An 18,001-nucleotide genomic window follows, 5' to 3' on the forward strand; every position below is an offset into this window, starting at 1 on the left:
GTGGCATATTACTATATTGAACACCATTGCAGGTATTTTCTCCAGGTACTAAGTGGCATATTACTATATTGTACAACACAGCAGGTATTCTCCAGCCACAAAGTGGCATTTTACTATATGGAACAACACTACAGTTATTCTACATGCACTATAAAGTGGCATATTACTATATTGAACACCACTACAGGTACTCTCCAGGTGTTTGGCATATTACTATATTGTACACCATTGCAGGTACAGTACTCTCCAGGCACTATAAGGTGGCTTATTACTATATTGAACAGCACTGCAAGTATTCCCCCCCCCCCCAGGCACTAAGTGGCATTTTACTATATTGAACACCACTACATTTATTCTCCAGGCACTATAAGGTGGCTTATTACTATATTGAACAGCACTGTGGGTATCCCCCCCCCCCCCCAGGCACTAAGTGGCATTTTACTATATTGAACACCACTACATTTATTCTCCAGGCACTATAAGGTGGCATATTACTATATTGAACAGCACTGCAGGTACTCTCCATGTGTTTGGCATATTACTGTACTGCAGGCACTTGGAATATAGTACACACAACTACGGGCACCCTGCAGCTGTGTAAAAAGAGGTTGAACAGAGATAATGAAAATGATGAGACTTATCATTGTTCTACATTTATTCAACATTGTTACAGGTTTTAACAATTAAACTCATGAGATGTATAATATGCATTATAGATGAAATTAGAAAAACTTGTTAAATCTGAATTGTGAATGAATACATTTAAGTGAAAGATCAAGTAGATTTCACACAACTTAACAGTACATCTAGTAAAAACTACAATTAACAAATGCGATACTCGAAACAATATAAATGCAGTACTTTTTCAATTTAAATAATAAACATGATCCACTCTTTCAAAGATTTCCATTTGATAGATTAGCAATCTGCTATTTGAAACTTTCTGTGTCTTCAAACCCATTTGCATTCATGTATAGTTTTGTTAGTGAATACTTCTGTAGGTTACCTAATATGTTACAAGGTGCTTCTTCCTCATGTGTTCATGAAATCTACCTTGTACCTCAAGAGAGAAAGAAAGAAAATATAAATGTAGGAATAAAGAACAACTTGATATATGTAAGTTTTAAAGTTAACATGTGCCACCAATTAGACCATTTATATTGGTGAGACATACAATTCTCTCTGTTTCTGTCAGTAACTTCAATAAGACGGATAAGTCTGGTTACTTACTGTTTTCAAGATTACTTACACAGTAAGTCTGACCATTATTGGTTCATAAAGGAAACAATACTTTCACTATCATTTATTTAACTAGGACAGTCGCATAGTCTTGATTGCTTTTTGGTTTTCAACAGACTCGTCACACCATTATTAATTTACAAAGAACCAACTGATGTCACCATTAAAAGCTCTCACTTGTGATTATGTGTCTGTTGTGAATCTTGTTACAGCGTCGAAGTCACTGTAAGATTACAAATTGATCAATTACTGCATCGGCCTATACAAGGATCAATGTAGCAATAATAATGGCATCACCATGGGAAATACTAATGCTTTAATTAAGGCATTACTCAGAAGCATGATCTCTCTAATACTGTATATGAATACTAAATGACAAAGTGAAGTTGTAGTATGAAGGGATCCACATTGAATGTGGTTAGTAAGTTACAATAGCACAAAATAGTACAGTCCTGCCACAACCAATGAATCATCATAGTTACAGGCATTCCTTTCTATTTTGAGATAAAATTTTTATATACAATCATTCTTTGCATTAATCAACATCAATTGCTTGCACTATTTAAAGAAAATATAGATTACAAAAGTTTAGAAGATATGGTCAATGGTAAATACATATTCAATATTTATTTCAATCAACAATTTGGATCATAAAATGTTGCATGGATCCCATACATCTCTGTGCAAATACAGTGCTGCCTAGGAGGGTTAGGGAAGTAAGGTACGGTATTCTGGAAGCTAGAATAGTAAAGATTAGGGTGGAGTAGATTCAGTGGAGCAAGGTAGGGTTAGGGTACTATGGTTGTTAGGGTAGAGCAGATTCAGTGCAGCATGGTAGGGTTAGGGTACTATGGTTGTTAGGGTAGAGCAGATTCAGTGGAGCATGGTAGGGTTAGGGTACTATGGTTGTTAGGGTAGAGCAGATTCAGTGGAGCATGGTAGGGTTAGGGTACTATGGTTGTTAGGGTAGAGCAGATTCAGTGGAGCATGGTAGGGTTAGGGTACTATGGTTGTTAGGGTAGGGCAGATTCAGTGGAGCATGGTAGGGTTAAGGGTACTATGGTTGTTAGGGTAGAGCAGATTCAGTGGAGCATGGTAGGGTTAGGGTACTATGGTTGTTAGGGTAGAGCAGATTCAGTGGAGCATGGAAGGGTTAGGTTACTATGGTTGTTAGGGTAGAGCAGATTCAGTGGAGCATGGGAGGGTTAGGGTACTATGGTTGTTAGGGTAGAGCAGATTCAGTGGAGCATGGTAGGGTTAGGTTACTATGGTTGTTAGGGTAGAGCAGATTCAGTGGAGCATGGTAGGGTTAAGGGTACTATGGTTGTTAGGGTAGAGCAGATTCAGTGGAGCATGGTAGGGTTAGGGTACTATGGTTGTTAGGGTAGAGCAGATTCAGTGGAGCATGGTAGGGTTAGGTTACTATGGTTGTTAGGGTAGAGCAGATTCAGTGGAGCATGGGAGGGTTAGGGTACTATGGTTGTTAGGGTAGAGCAGATTCAGTGGAGCATGGTAGGGTTAGGTTACTATGGTTGTTAGGGTAGAGCAGATTCAGTGGAGCATGGGAGGGTTAGGGTACTATGGTTGTTAGGGTAGAGCAGATTCAGTGGAGCATGGTAGGGTTAGGTTACTATGGTTGTTAGGGTAGAGCAGATTCAGTGGAGCATGGTAGGGTTAGGGTACTATGGTTGTTAGGGTAGAGCAGATTCAGTGGAGCATGGTAGGGTTAGGGTACTATGGTTGTTAGGGTAGAGCAGATTCAGTGGAGCATGGTAGGGTTAGGTTACTATGGTTGTTAGGGTAGAGCAGATTCAGTGGAGCATGGTAGGGTTAGGTTACTATGGTTGTTAGGGTAGAGCAGATTCAGTGGAGCATGGTAGGGTTAGGTTACTATGGTTGTTAGGGTAGAGCAGATTCAGTGGAGCATGGTAGGGTTAGGGTACTATGGTTGTTAGGGTAGAGCAGATTCAGTGGAGCATGGTAGGGTTAGGGTACTATGGTTGTTAGGGTAGAGCAGATTCAGTGGAGCATGGTAGGGTTAGGGTACTATGGTTGTTAGGGTAGAGCAGATTCAGTGGAGCATGGTAGGGTTAGGGTACTATGGTTGTTAGGGTAGAGCAGATTCAGTGGAGCATGGTAGGGTTAGGGTACTTTGGTTGTTAGGGTAGAGCAGATTCAGTGGAGCATGGTAGGGTTAGGGTACTATGGTTGTTAGGGTAGAGCAGATTCAGTGGAGCATGGTAGGGTTAGGTTACTATGGTTGTTAGGGTAGAGCAGATTCAGTGGAGCATGGCAGGGTTAGGGTGGTGCAGATTAGGGTAGCAAGGTACAGTACAGTAGGTTAGGGTCAATAGAACTGTTATGAATTGTCATTATGAATTACAGGTAGAGGGCATATCAAGCTTGAAAAGCTGAACAATCAAAATAATTAGCAAATATGGCCTCCTCCAACAACTGAAATAAAGACCAACCATTAATGCAATACTTATATTAAAGTGACTGCCAGATTATTTAAAAGTAATTGCACAAGGAGGAATTTATATATCCTAACAATTTAGCAAATATGATAACTGTCAGGTCACTTACCACAGGCCAGCTGTTAGACAAATTTAGCTGTAGGCCTACTGTACATATGCAAGTTGAATACATTGTTAGGGTTAAAGCAGTGTGTCATACTGAATAATAAGTGTGAAGCTTAGCTTCACAGAAAAAGTTAGATACATGAGTCCTGCTTATGGCCAATCATTATCAGCAACCCAACTGAAATATTACTAGGTACTAGACCTAAATCACATAAAAAATAAATTTAAAAAAAAATGTGAGATATAGTTAGTAGTACTGAAATGTACAAGTATTTGAAGTATTGTGCTTCAGTAAATTTACTCTCCAGCTGTGACAGAGTAACCTACTGCAACAACAACACCACCACCAGTCATGGCAGTATTAGAAACGGCCTGCCTTAGCATCTCCTATAGCACCCCAAATATCAAAGATGATATCATCTGGAAAACCCAAGTCACCCAAAGCATTTGAAACAGCTTCAACAAAAGCAGAAAAATCTTTCTTTCCCTTGTAGAGGTCCACCATAGTTCCAGCTGCAAAAAAGAGAGAAACAAATAACCTGATTTGATATTGGAAACTGGTTCAGTTGGAGGGATACAGGTTTGCAGGTCACAATAATGTAATTACTAATTTACTAATATTACAGAGTTTGATGATAAACTGGCATATGAAATTTTAATACAGTACCAGCAAAGCCAATAGAGAAAAGTCTCTTTAATAACATACGATGGTCGACTGTCAAATGCAGAGGAAAGGTCAATAAGAGCAAGTGCAACAAGTTTACCATTATCTTAGGCATTAAGAAAATCATTTTCAACACTAGTGAAGTTTCAATGTTATGGCATGCACGATAAGTACATTGGTAGGTATCCACAAACTTGTAGCATTGAAGAAATGGAGAAACTCTTGCTAAAATAACATGCTTTAAGAGCTTAGATAGAAATGTGAGATTGGAAACAACTGGTCTATAATTTGTCAAAGTTTCAGTATCAAGGTTAGATTTCTTGAGCAGAGTGCATGTTTCAATGATGATGGTATTATTCCATTCTCAAGTTATATGATTTTATCAGTGACACAAAAGAGTCATTTCGTATCAGACGAGGAATTAATCCTCAACACAGAGTAATCTTGTTTGGTTCAACAAATAAGCTTGTGGACATGTTGTTGAAAGTAGTAAAGATGAACCAGAAGGACACCACTTGCATTATAATTTCAGCATTTGGCTTAGGTCATCTCCTGTTATACCAAGATGTGTCTGCTCGAATTTGAAACAAACTTCTACGGGGGGGGGGGGGGGGGGGATATCAAGGGATAACAAAAAAACACCATTATACAGTAGCTATCAATAGTTTCAGAAGTTGATGCCGCACATCAAACATTTGAAAATAAATCAAAATTGCGAATGTGAATGTAAAATGAGCAAGAAGCAGTATCCATGTTGTTAACATTCCTTCTAGAGACCAAGGTTGCAACATATTGAACATTGATGACACATCAGATACATTAGGTGAGCAGCACTGCCATTACTGTGGAGTTAAATATACTGTATGTCAACATGAAAAAGGATTTACAAACTGACAATTATCCATCTACAGTCAGTTTATTTATTCACACCTGATACCCATGTGAGGGAATCCTGATAGTTTTACCTACCTAGTTCTTCATCCCTGATACCCATGTGAGGGTTCTACCTACTTATTTATTCATCCCTGATAACCATATGAGAATCCTGATGGGTCTACCTACCTAGTTCTTCATCCCTGATACCCATGTGAGGGTTCTACCTACTTATTTATTCATCCCTGATAACCATATGAGAATCCTGATGGGTCTACCTACCTAGTTCTTCATCCCTGATACCCATGTAGCTTTCTAGGAGGTCATCAACCTTCTGAGCTGCTTGGGTCTCAAATGCTGTTGGCTGCAAAGAAAATAATTTTGACATGACATGACATGTACTGTAGAAACCTTTAACACATTTGGCAAAGTCAATTGCAAAAACAATTCAGAGCATTTTTAATAATGGAAATGAGTACTCCCTGGAATGAAATGGGCAATGAAAAAAATTGCCTTCCTAGAAAGAATAAATTTCACACAGTAATATGTTTTAAAGAAAATCTGTTATATATTTACTAGAACTTGTGCCTAGCACAACTGACACACTGTAACTGAATACTTGTGTAGTGTTGTTTGTGTTGTTATTAATTGTGCTTCTTGTAATTCATTTCAATTCATTGTTACAGAGTGGAAGGAATTTGTAAGTTCATGTTTAGTTAAAATCATTACGTAATATTACCTAATTTAAATGTTTGTAGTGAAGAGGTAGACGTGAGGAGAATTGGAGAAAAGGGCAGTAGGACAGAAGAGGCCTGTGTTGTGTGTGATATATATTTGGATGTTGTTTATGTGGAGTTATAATTGGTTTTTGTGAGCTTTGTGAAAAGGAAATATATTTAGTTAGATAAAAGGGAACTTGACTGTCTTTATGTTTATTCGAGTGTTCAGTTTTGTACTACAGTACTATTACTACTGGCATAGCCCCGACCGTAATTCAATGACAACTTGATACAGCTGTAAGCATTGGATGTGGTACATGAATACATGTGGTACAGCTGTAAGCATTGGATGTGGTACATGAATACATGTGGTACAGCTGTAAGCATTGGATGTGGTACATGAATACATGTGGTACAGCTGTAAGCATTGGATGTGGTACATGAATACTGTACATGTGGTACAGCTGTAAGCATTGGGTGTGTTACATGAATACTGTACATGTGGTAAAGCTGTAAGCATTGGATGTGGTACATGAATACATGTGGTACAGCTGTAAGCATTGGGTGTGGTACATGAATACTGTACATGTGGTACAGCTGTAAGCATTGGGTGTGTTACATGAATACTGTACATGTGGTAAAGCTGTAAGCATTGGATGTGGTACATGAATACATGTGGTACAGCTGTAAGCATTGGATGTGGTACATGAATACATGTGGTACAGCTGTAAGCATTGGGTGTGGTACATGAATACTGTACATGTGGTACAGCTGTAAGCATTGGATGTGGTACATGAATACATGTGGTACAGCTGTAAGCATTGGATGTGGTACATGAATACATGTGGTATAGCTGTAAGCATTGGATGTGGTACATGAATACATGTGGTACAGCTGTAAGCATCTTCAACCCCATAAAAAACAATAAGGTCCTTGTAATCTCTAAGACAGACCCACATACCAACCTCAAGCGAACTTGACTTTTGTAGTTACTGTGTTTGCAAAAGTTTTCAAACTACCACATATAACTGCTGATCCTAAATGACCTTTGATCTCCCTCAATAGCTCTACTCTGCTCTTACTCTATGGCCAACCAACAAATATCACATGAGAGCTTGACAAGGCTTTACTTTTGGAGTTATCACTAGTGTTCAAACGATTATGCTAAAACAGAGAATAACGATTACCGATTATTTTTTTCATAATTGGGCCGATTCCAATTATTTGATAAAGAGAAAATATCCCGTTTATAAGAAATCGGCAATAAAGTATGAAAAGGAAACAATTATGGTTGTGTTTTTCCTCTGTTTCTTCTTTCTTTCATTGTACTAAATGTAAGAAAGGGCTCTTATGTATCCTTTTGAATACATGACCAAATCACCTCCGGAGTTTCACGGAAAGAATAAAAAAAATTGTTTACAAATTTCCAAAATACGAGAAAATGACATCCTACCAAGTAAGCACTGTGCTAACTTGCTAAGCGAATGGCCTAACCAGTAACCACTTCGACATGTTCGCCACCTGTTAATGGCTTGAAATTTGCTAAGAATAGTTACTCAAAATATCCATCTCAAAAAGTATCTCAGACAAACCATCCATCGTCAATCTTTACCAAAGTTTAAATTTTAATTACATATTTCTTACATTCCGACATTATTTTGTACTTCTTTACAGTTTTATTCTGTTTATGAACAAATAGAAATGTTACGAACTTGAAGTTAAACATCCTTATTCGTTACCTATTTAACTCCATTCACGTTCAGGGCAGGTCCAAGCTATTTGCAATGTGAGGTACGGGACATTTCAGAGACTTAAATGTGTCTAAAAGTTATAAAAAATCTATTTTCCAGAAACTTTTTCAGGTTTTCATATTTGTTATTGCTGCTACTTTATTACAAACTCATGAAGATTTCCTACACTTGCTTTAATTAGGTCCCATTTTAATTAATATACAGTGTGACATACGGGACCAGAGAATTGTGTGATTTTTGTACAAAATAGCAAAGCTGAAACCCCTCTGAAATTAGGAGGGCAGTGATCAAGCTGTTATAACTAGTGAATAGCCTAACCTTCCAAGGGCTAAACTGTAACATATTAGAAAAAAATATGAAGCGATTCCAGTACAGTGATTACACAAATGAAAAAGGTCCTATGATGTTGGGACATGTGACGTACAGGACAATTTGTCCATATACAAATTGACTATGAAAATTCATATTTTAATTCCTGAATATACCATAACAAGCTGATTTCTACATAAAAACATTAATTTGGGATATGGCAGAACAATGTCATAGGTAATTTCATGCCATATTTCCTTCTTTCGAGGATACGGAAAAGAGCAGTGACTGTACTTGTGAGATCATTCCACTACATAAAACATGGAATGCGTAAAGTATTAATCTACTCTACACATACATCAAATACGCATAATATCAATTCTAGCTTTGTTAGAGCACAAATGATTCAAGATGCAAAGTTTTGGTGCAAAACTGTTTTGGTATATACTGTACAGTACAACACTGTATCATACTCCCCACTATTGACCCTGAAGTTGAAATATGATCCATCCCATTCAAAATATACCAAAATCTCCACAGTAACGTCCATGTAATGTCCATCTATGAAACTAGTACAACAAAGAAAGCTCTATAGACCTAATACTGGTTATTGAACAAACTCATGTGTGATAGTCCTCTGCAAAAATTGGGCGAGCGAAACTCTACACTTGTAACTAAAATCTCAATGTCTACTATCTAAGTTCAGGACACAAGAACATTGTTGCACAGTCATGATAGTCACACTTCACATTAGGCCTACGAAATGTTGAAATGCAAACTCCACATTCTTGAAGTCGTCCTCATTCAATGTCAATGTTGATGATCTGGAAGCTGATATCAGAGTTGGCGCTTCCTGCAACTTGTAGAATATAGCATTGTGTTGACTGTTTGGATGTCCTACTTGACATAGCTGAAGATGTTCTTGCCAAATTGTCCTTGCTCGAGGAAGCTTAGCTCCACCTTCCCATCTGCTTCATTTACTTGAGAGGCTATACCAATATACCAGTAATGGTACCTCTCAAAGTAAGCGGCATACCATTGTCCAACAAGTAACTCTATGGCTTGGTTAGATTTTTCTGGCGCTTCTTCTATAGGTGACACATCATCATTTCCTGACTGTTGTTGGATGCTTGATGAAGTAGCATCATGAGGATCAATCTCAGAAGGGGTTGATGATGGTATGATATTCATTGAACACTGCATCTGGTGAATATGATGTATTCACTGCTGCTGCGATGGTTGATCTATCCACAGGACATACAAAGTGAATCTTGTGAGTTCGAGGGAGTACCTTGCACTGTTTCCAATCATGCTCAACCTGTTCTGTTAGCTTGCTGATAGTTGTTGATGGGACATGAAGGACTCGTATCTTGTCACAGAGATCACTAGCCACCTTTGCAAATGTTGCGGCATCAGCCACTACTACTTTGTTGCGAAGGACTGCCAGCCATACCACCCTCTTCACCGTACCTCCAATACCATCCACAGCTCCTTTTCAGTGTGCTGTCTCGAAATCCGGCCAGTCCATTGTTGCATTGAACTTTTGAAGTCTTCTTCATGATACAACATGTTTGTGAAGCAATACCTGTTCTTAAATTGACTTCCTGCTCCATCTGACCAGTAGTGGACATGGCGAACTGGGAAAGGGAGCTGCTCCTTGAGGTCATCCAGGAGTACTTTGTTGAATGCTATTACTGCATCCTTCGTATGTGAGAGTTCTGAGACCATAGTGTAGTTCAGATGTCGGAGTTCTTCCTCATGGCGATAGTATACGACGATGGTAAAGAGTGTACAACTGTCAGTTGTCCAGTGGGCTGACATGACTTCTCCCTAATGTTTGAGGCTGTAATTCTCTGAGAAGTCCTTGTGGATGATGAATTCCCCTGATAGCATGGATTCCTTCAATTCATTGCAGCCCATGCAGGTTTATTATGTAAAATACAGGGTTTCCCCCACACTATGTTCCGTACGTCACATTTTGTCCCATACGTCACATTCTTAAATTTGACAATTAGATTTGCAGAGAATATTATTTCAATTTTTTTTGGGTAAATGTGGTTGAGCAATGTTCTTAATTAGAACTTTATAGAATATCACAACAACAAAATTGTTCCTCCATATCAAAACTTGAAAAAAAGTGCTGAAAATTGTGCCGTACGGGACATCTGTATTTGGACACTAGCTAATTTGCATATTTAATTGATGAACCCCCAAACATAATGTCAAAATTATTGGAAGGAAGGGTGTATCATGTCCCACATAACTTATATTCAATTAGTTCATATTGCTGGCAGGGTTATAGGATTCCAAATGTCCCGTACGTCACACTGCAATTTGAATTCATGCAAATTAGTAATTGTTTGAAAAGGAAAAAAAAAAAAAAAATGAAAATCTGAAAGTTCAATAACACAGCTTTAACATGACACCACATTTAGGGTGCTTCAGCAAAGTTTGAAATTTGGCTTCTAGGGATACAATAGCTTGGACCTGCCCTCCAATTAGAAAATGTAAGCTTAGGCCAATCAAACTGAACAGCAAATGGTAGCATCGTAACTTGTTTATAATTACTGTAGAATGCTACCAGATGTTCAACTTGAAACTACTCCAGTATTGTTTTTTCACATGAAAACTTTGCATTTACTTGTGCATAATAGATTTGAGCAAAATTGTAGACCGTTTTCCAAGACCTATTTACAATGTAACAACCTAGTGTTAGGCCTTATGCGACGGCTATGGATTCGAGGCATATCAGCATTTCTGCTGAAATTAAATTATTTTTGAGGGCACTGCGGCAAACATCGAAAAGTTGGTAAAATGGAGATAAGTGGGTCCACGGTTAAAGGGAGGTGATGGGCAGGGAAGTATGGCCCTTTGCAAATTGTGAGAAAAAGAAACATCAAATTACAAATTAGTGCATCAAATACTGCACTACGGAGCACTTCATGCCTAAGCATAACCTATACTCAGCTAATCAACATAGGCCTGATCCAGCACATTCGTTAAATCGCGGATTTGGTATTGTTACCATGCTTACTGTGCCGAGAAATTAGTGTTTGCAAGGGGTATCTGGGTACCCACCCAACACGATACTACACGGTTCCTAATTTATTACCCAAATCCTACGCAAAGTGTGATTTTTTGTTGTCTTTGCAAACCGATGGTTAGGCAAGATTTTCCCATTGACTTAGTGTGGTGTTAGGCTACAGTACCTTGTGGTCGAAGATAGCAGCAATAGTATTCCATTAACATCTTATAACTGCTTCACAATTGCAGCGAATAAACAGATGGTTAGGCTAGATTTCCCCATTGACTTAGTGTGGTGTTAGGCTACCATGTGGTCGAAGAGCAATAATGAAAGTATTCCATGGATATCTTATAACTGCGTCACAATTTCAGCGAATAAACAGATGGTTAGGCTAGATTTCCCATTTACTTAGTGTGGTGATAAGCTACCATGTGGAAGAAACTGAAATAACTCTTGCAATTATTTTTTCATTCATTTATTTCATAGAAGCAAAGACTGACAAGGAAATTTACGAGATGTTACTAATGGATTGCCGGGATAACTAAACAATAATAATCGCAAGTGGCTTTTGTAATAAACGTTTATTCCAAATGCAATCAAATCGAGGGAATCAAGCAATCCCGCGGCTAATGCGAACCCAGGACCTGCATAATATATATATATAGTAGTAAAAATTGTTTAAGAGCTAAATAGGATACTTATATGGTCTAATCCAATAGAGGTCAAGAGCAAACATACTGTAAGCAGCGTCGGCAGTGCAATGTTTTAGTGATGTTAATTATATGAAGTAATTAACAAGTTTATGAAAGAAACAAAAGCAAATAGAAATTATTGAGGAAGGTTTTATACCTATTGAACATGAAAACATTGTCAGTGGAGAATATAATTCATTTATTAAAGCATCCAATATGTAATTTCTTGAAAATCACGATACAAGAGGGTAAACAATTTTTTTTCGAGTTCCCGGACAACCAACGGGTAACAGCTCTCGGGTGTTGGTTCCCGATTTTTGAACCTGTGTAAACACTACAAGAAATATGAAGGCACTAACCACGAGGGAAGCAAATTCCGTGACCCCGGCAGCCTAATTTGATGAAATTACATTGTATAAGACGTATAGAGGGTGTCTTTATTTTAATATTTCGTAGTAAAAGAACAAATCGAGAACATTGATCAGTTGATATTTTCACCTTCCATATGTTTTTGAATAATGATGTTTTCACCTTCCATATGTTTTTGAATAATCGGTATGACATAACTGGTATTTCACATACTTTTTTCAGATCCCAATTATGTTCCGAGTTGACCCGATTCTGATTCCAATTATCGTTTCAACACTAGTTATCACCTTTTCATTCTTTGCTATCTGCCAACCCCAAATGACCTTTGACCTCAACTACAAATAATAGGGTTCTTCTACTAACCATGGGGCACCCATCTGCCAACTTAGACAGGAATCATCTGTGCTGTTTGGAAGATATCATCTTTACATGCTAAGGGTGTCACACAGTACACATATATCATTAACACACACAGGAATGTAACACAGGAATGTAGACTTGAATGCATCCCATGCCTGCCTACTAACCAGAAAGCCCCTTGGCTCTGTGATTCCTTGCCATACAGTGTGCTCAAAATGCAGAATAACCATCTACAGGTACCTACTGTAATGTACAGTAGAGCAACTGAGATAAACCAAGAATTAAGTGAAAACCAGAAAAGATCAGAGATTTCCAGCTCTTATTTGTAGCGCTCCCTTGTGGGCATTTTAAAAATCACACTTTGCGTAAGATTCGGGTAATAAATAAGGAACCGGGTAGTATCGCGTCCAGGCGGGTACCTTCGTTATTGCTGTTTTCTTCGACCACATGGTAGCCTAACACCACACTAAGTCAATAGTAAATCTGCCTAACCATCAGTTTGCAAAAAAATAACAAGAGCATCAATGACGCAGTATCTCAATACTGGAAGTTTTAATTTTGATTCCTAATTTCAAATCTTTGCTCTGTCTCTACAATTATCAATATCAATCATGGTACAACAAATATATATAACTTGCCTTTTTGCTACTTTGCCACGAAAAGTCTCTGCAGGTTACACTTTATCCTGCTAGTGTTGCCTTTAGCGCTCATTGCCTGTTAGTCGAAAGAACGACGTTGCAAGGTTTAGTAATGTTATAGAATATTTAAGAACTTGTTTTTTATGTGGTATCCTTCATCTTGGGACAGTCTCTGTTGGACTTTTTGGTCATATAGTTTGACGTCAATGACAACGGCCAAATTAGAAGAGGCGAACAACTCGACCATATTCTTGATGCCTGCCTTGAGAGCTAGGCCTATTGACCTACTGTATGTTACTGTAGACTGTAGTGGTGACTACCATCAAAACTGTGTCCACTTCTAGATATCAAAACAACCCACGTTTTTCCATCTCAATTTTTCTGACATGAAGATTTCATGGATTTATGACTTGGAAAAAATAATGTAAAAGAAGATTACAAGTTTTTACGTGCAAGTGATGGGTGGCCTCCTCCTCCCCTAATAGCCACCTCAGTTCCTCTCCATTTTGTTATTTTATTTTAATTCTTTGTACATTTGATGTCAAACATTACAGGTTCAAAAGAAAGCTAAACATACTTCTTATAACCTTATACTGTACATCTTATATCCTTATAAATAAAACATAACCTTATACAATTTTTATAGTCTTATAAAAGTTGTGATGCTATGGCCGGCTCCTCTTTTATACGTACCCATCAAACAAACTTACCCTGGTCCTTCCTAGGAAAAGCTGTCTGAACACCAGTACAATGCTAATGTGGCTATCACTGAAAGCCTAATAGGCCTAGGCCTATATATATATTTTTTTTTAAATGCACTAGGCCTACAGTAAGTAGCCTTCAGAAATACAAGAATGTGTATACGTAATTATACAAAATACATGAAGGGCAATCAAACAAACTTATCATGGCCCTTGCTCTGAAAAGCTACCTGAACACCAGTACTATCCTTAAATGGATGTTACAAAAATGAAGGCCTAATATAAATTAAATGCACTACGTAGAATTCAGCAGTACAGAATGTGTATATGTAATTAGCATGCAATACACTACACCTCGCGTACCTAACTACAGTACAGAAAATTGGTCGCGAGGGTAGCCATTTTCGTATATTTAACATGTAGCTGTCATGAGTCATAGCCAATCTGCTACAAAACAGACTTGGGGGCGGGGCTTAATCATCAAAAACGGACCTTTTTACTAAAAGTAGGGGCGGCAGCTCAGTGTTGTTTTAAGAAAGAAAAATCATTTAAACATCAAATAAAGCAAATAAAAGCCATAAAATGTCATATACAGCTAGTAAAATTCTTATTAATACCTACCTGTAAACAACAAATGAAAGTTTAAAATGTTAATAAAATATATAATACATAGGACCCTATCTTAGACGATACCACTGTTGAAAGACAATTCTATTCTATTCTCTTTCATAAAACATAAGTTTTGGAGCGTGTGCAAAACAGGTCTGCCAAAGTGTGTTTTCAGTCCGATTTGGACATAAATCGCTGAAAAAGTCACAGAATGAGATACAATTCTGGAATAAAAATTAGTAACTTTTGTTGGTCTATATGATATATTCTTGCTCTGGAAATTCCAGAGAAAAAGAACTTTGTTTGAAGATGCTGAAAAATTTTTAAGAGAAGAGAGAGTCCCACTTACTGTTACAATATCTCTATACATGTAATGTATTGAGATAACCAGAATGAAAACATTTCATGGTTCCTTGCTGCTGTTCATTAGTTCCATTCATAGGGAAATTTCTAACAAAGCCCTAATACAACAGCAACTTATGCACACAAACTTTTGTTGCCAAAGTAATGCTAAGCCCTGATATCAATTGCAACACACATCAGTGTGTTAAGACTATCTACCATTAACATCATGCCAAGTTTGACGAAATTCCGACTAGTAATAGTAGCCAAGTAATTGCAATTTGGAGTATTTCACGTTTGACCCCATGACCTCATTAATATTCATGATATGAGCACCAAAATCAACAGGGTTCATCTACTCACTATGGGCCACCCACCCACCAAGTATGGTAATGATTGGTCATTCCCTTGTTGGGTTATTGTGCATACAAACTTTTCATAATGAAAATAACTGTAAAAATCCCCAAAACAGGAAAAGGTCACCAGAGGTCAAATTGAGGTCAAGGGTCACCCAGATGCGGGTCGACAATTGGATTACATTGAAGCAACTCCCAACCTTTACGCACAGTTCGTTCTCAAGTTATCACAAAAATGCTAGTTTTTTATCATTAATTGACCTTTGGTGACCTCGGATCACATGACCGTTAAGTTTGAAAATATTTCCCTATACCATTTGCAACTTGTCCAAAAATATCAACCATGTCACACGTTGGAACTGGGAGTTATTGCATTAAATGTCTGAAAATTAACTTTGACCTTGTATAACTCCGCACACGAAGGTCACACGGGGGTCAACCTATTGACATTTATGATCAGAAGGTACCTTTGACATCTGAAAATAGCATCGAAACTGTAAAAATCCCCAAAACATGAAAAGGTCACCAGAGGTCAAATTGAGGTCACGGGTCACCCAGATGCAAGTCGACAATTGGATTACATTGAAGCAACTCCTAACCCTAACAGACAATTTGTTCTCAAGTTATCGCAAAAATACTAGTTTTTTATCATTAATTGACCTTTGGTGACCTCGGATCAAATGACCGTTAAGTTTGAAAATATTCCCCTATACCATTTGCAACTTGTCCCAAAATATCAATCGTGTCACACCTCGGCACTGGGAGTTATTGCACAAAATGTCTGAAGATTAACTTTGACCTCATAAAACTTAACACACAAAGGTCACCTTGAGTCAACTTATTGACATTTTTGATCGGTGAGACGTGAATATAGCATCAAACTATAAAAATTCTACCAATTTTTCTTTGCCCATTTTCTCCCCCAAAATACTAGTTTTTTAACATTAATTGACCTTTGGTGACCTGGGATCAAATGACCGTTAAGTTTGAAAATATTCCCCTATACGATTTGCAACTTGTCCAAAAATATAAACCGTGTCACACCTTGGAACTGGGAGTTATTACATTAAATGTCTGAAAATTAACTTTGACCTTGTATAACTTCGCACACGAAGGTCACACAGGTGTCAACCCATTGACATTTTTGATCGGAAGGTACCTTTGATATCCAAATCTAGCACCAAAACCAAACATTTCCTTTTTTGCTCGTTTCCTCCCAAAATAGGCACATTTTTTCCAATGTGACCTTTGACCTTTTGACCTTGGTTTCAGATGTAGTTTTATCTCCTGATTCCAAAAAACAAAACGACAAGTCTGTACAGTCATCCTAACTCCAACAGAAAAACTTTGACCCCATATAACTTCGCTCTAAAAGGTCACACGGGGTCAACCTATTGATATTTATGATCAGAAGGTACCTTTGACATCTGAAAATAGCATCGAAACTGTAAAAATCCCCAAAAATGCGTAAAGGTCACCAGAGGTCAAATTGAGGTCAAGGGTCACCCAGATGCGGGTTGACAATTGGATTGCATTGAAGCAACTCCCAACCCTAACGGACATTTCGTTCTCAAGTTATCGCAAAAATACTAGTTTTTTATCATTAATTGACCTTTGTTGACCTTCGATCACATTACTGTTATGTTTGGAAACTATCCCTTACCCCATTCACAACTACTCCCAAAATATCAACCATGTCGGACCCTGTCAATGGGAGTTATTGCTGTTTTTAATATATTGGTTTTTGGCATCTAACTGACCTTTGGTGACCTTTGCCGGCACCAAAATCAATAGGGTTCATCTAGTCACTATGGGCCACCCACACACCAAGTATGGTAGTGATCGGTAATTCCCTTGTTGAGTTATCGTGCATACAAGCTAAAGCGTCACACACACACACACACCCACACCCACACAAGCCAACCTGAATACATAAGATTCCTTTGCTTTCAGCAAGGAACCAAAAATCACACTTTGCGTAGGATTCTGGTAATAAATAAGGAACTGGGTAGTTTCGCGTCGTGGGGGTACCAGGATACCCCGTGCAAACACTAACTGTACTCTACATGAATTTGTACACATCAAAATGAGGATTATCTGCTGACTAATGTGGCAACTAATAAAGAAAGGTATCAGGAATCAGTTATCATGTTGACAAAAGTTCAACCATTTAATTCACTGGTAAGGATTTTACAGTATAGAATATTTATTCTAATTGAAATGACTCACTGCACTGTAGCAACATGTCAGAGTAACTCTGATGACTCACTGCACTGTAATGACATATATCAGAGTAACTCTGATGACTCACTGCACTGTAATAACATATCAGAGTAACTCTGATGACTCACTGCACTGTAGCAACATGCCAGAGTAACTCTGATGACTCACTGCACTGTAATGACATATCAGAGCAACTCTGATGACTCACTGCACTGTAATAACATATCAGAGTAACTCTGATGACTCACTGCACTGTAATGACATATCAGAGTAACTCTGATGACTCACTGCACTGTAATAACATATCAGAGTAACTCTGATGACTCACTGCACTGTAATGACATATCAGAGTAACTCTGATGACTCACTGCACTGTAATGACATATCAGAGTAACTCTGATGAATCACTGCACTGTAATAACATATCAGAGTAACTCTGATGACTCACTGCAATGTACAGTAATAACATATCAGAGTAACTCTGATGACTCACTCCACTGTAATAACATATCAGAGTAACTCTGATGACTCACTCCACTGTAATAACAT

General features: G+C 37.9%; 1 protein-coding gene across 1 annotated transcript in view; it reads right to left on the reverse strand.

Moving 5' to 3' along the window:
* Positions 1 to 1,992: 1,992 nt before the first annotated feature.
* The window catches only part of LOC139957549 (PDZ domain-containing protein GIPC3-like), a 30,588-nt gene continuing 14,579 nt past the window's right edge, over positions 1,993 to 18,001 (reverse strand). The window contains exons 4-5 of the mRNA XM_071955291.1: positions 5,641 to 5,722; positions 1,993 to 4,334 (exon numbers count right to left, since the gene is read on the reverse strand). Coding sequence (XP_071811392.1) covers positions 4,183 to 4,334; positions 5,641 to 5,722 — 234 coding nt within the window. The 3' untranslated portion in view covers positions 1,993 to 4,182. The remainder of the gene's footprint in view (positions 4,335 to 5,640; positions 5,723 to 18,001) is intronic.

Source organism: Apostichopus japonicus, chromosome 2 (genome assembly GCF_037975245.1).
Source record: "Apostichopus japonicus isolate 1M-3 chromosome 2, ASM3797524v1, whole genome shotgun sequence".
NCBI lineage: Eukaryota > Metazoa > Echinodermata > Holothuroidea > Aspidochirotida > Stichopodidae > Apostichopus > Apostichopus japonicus.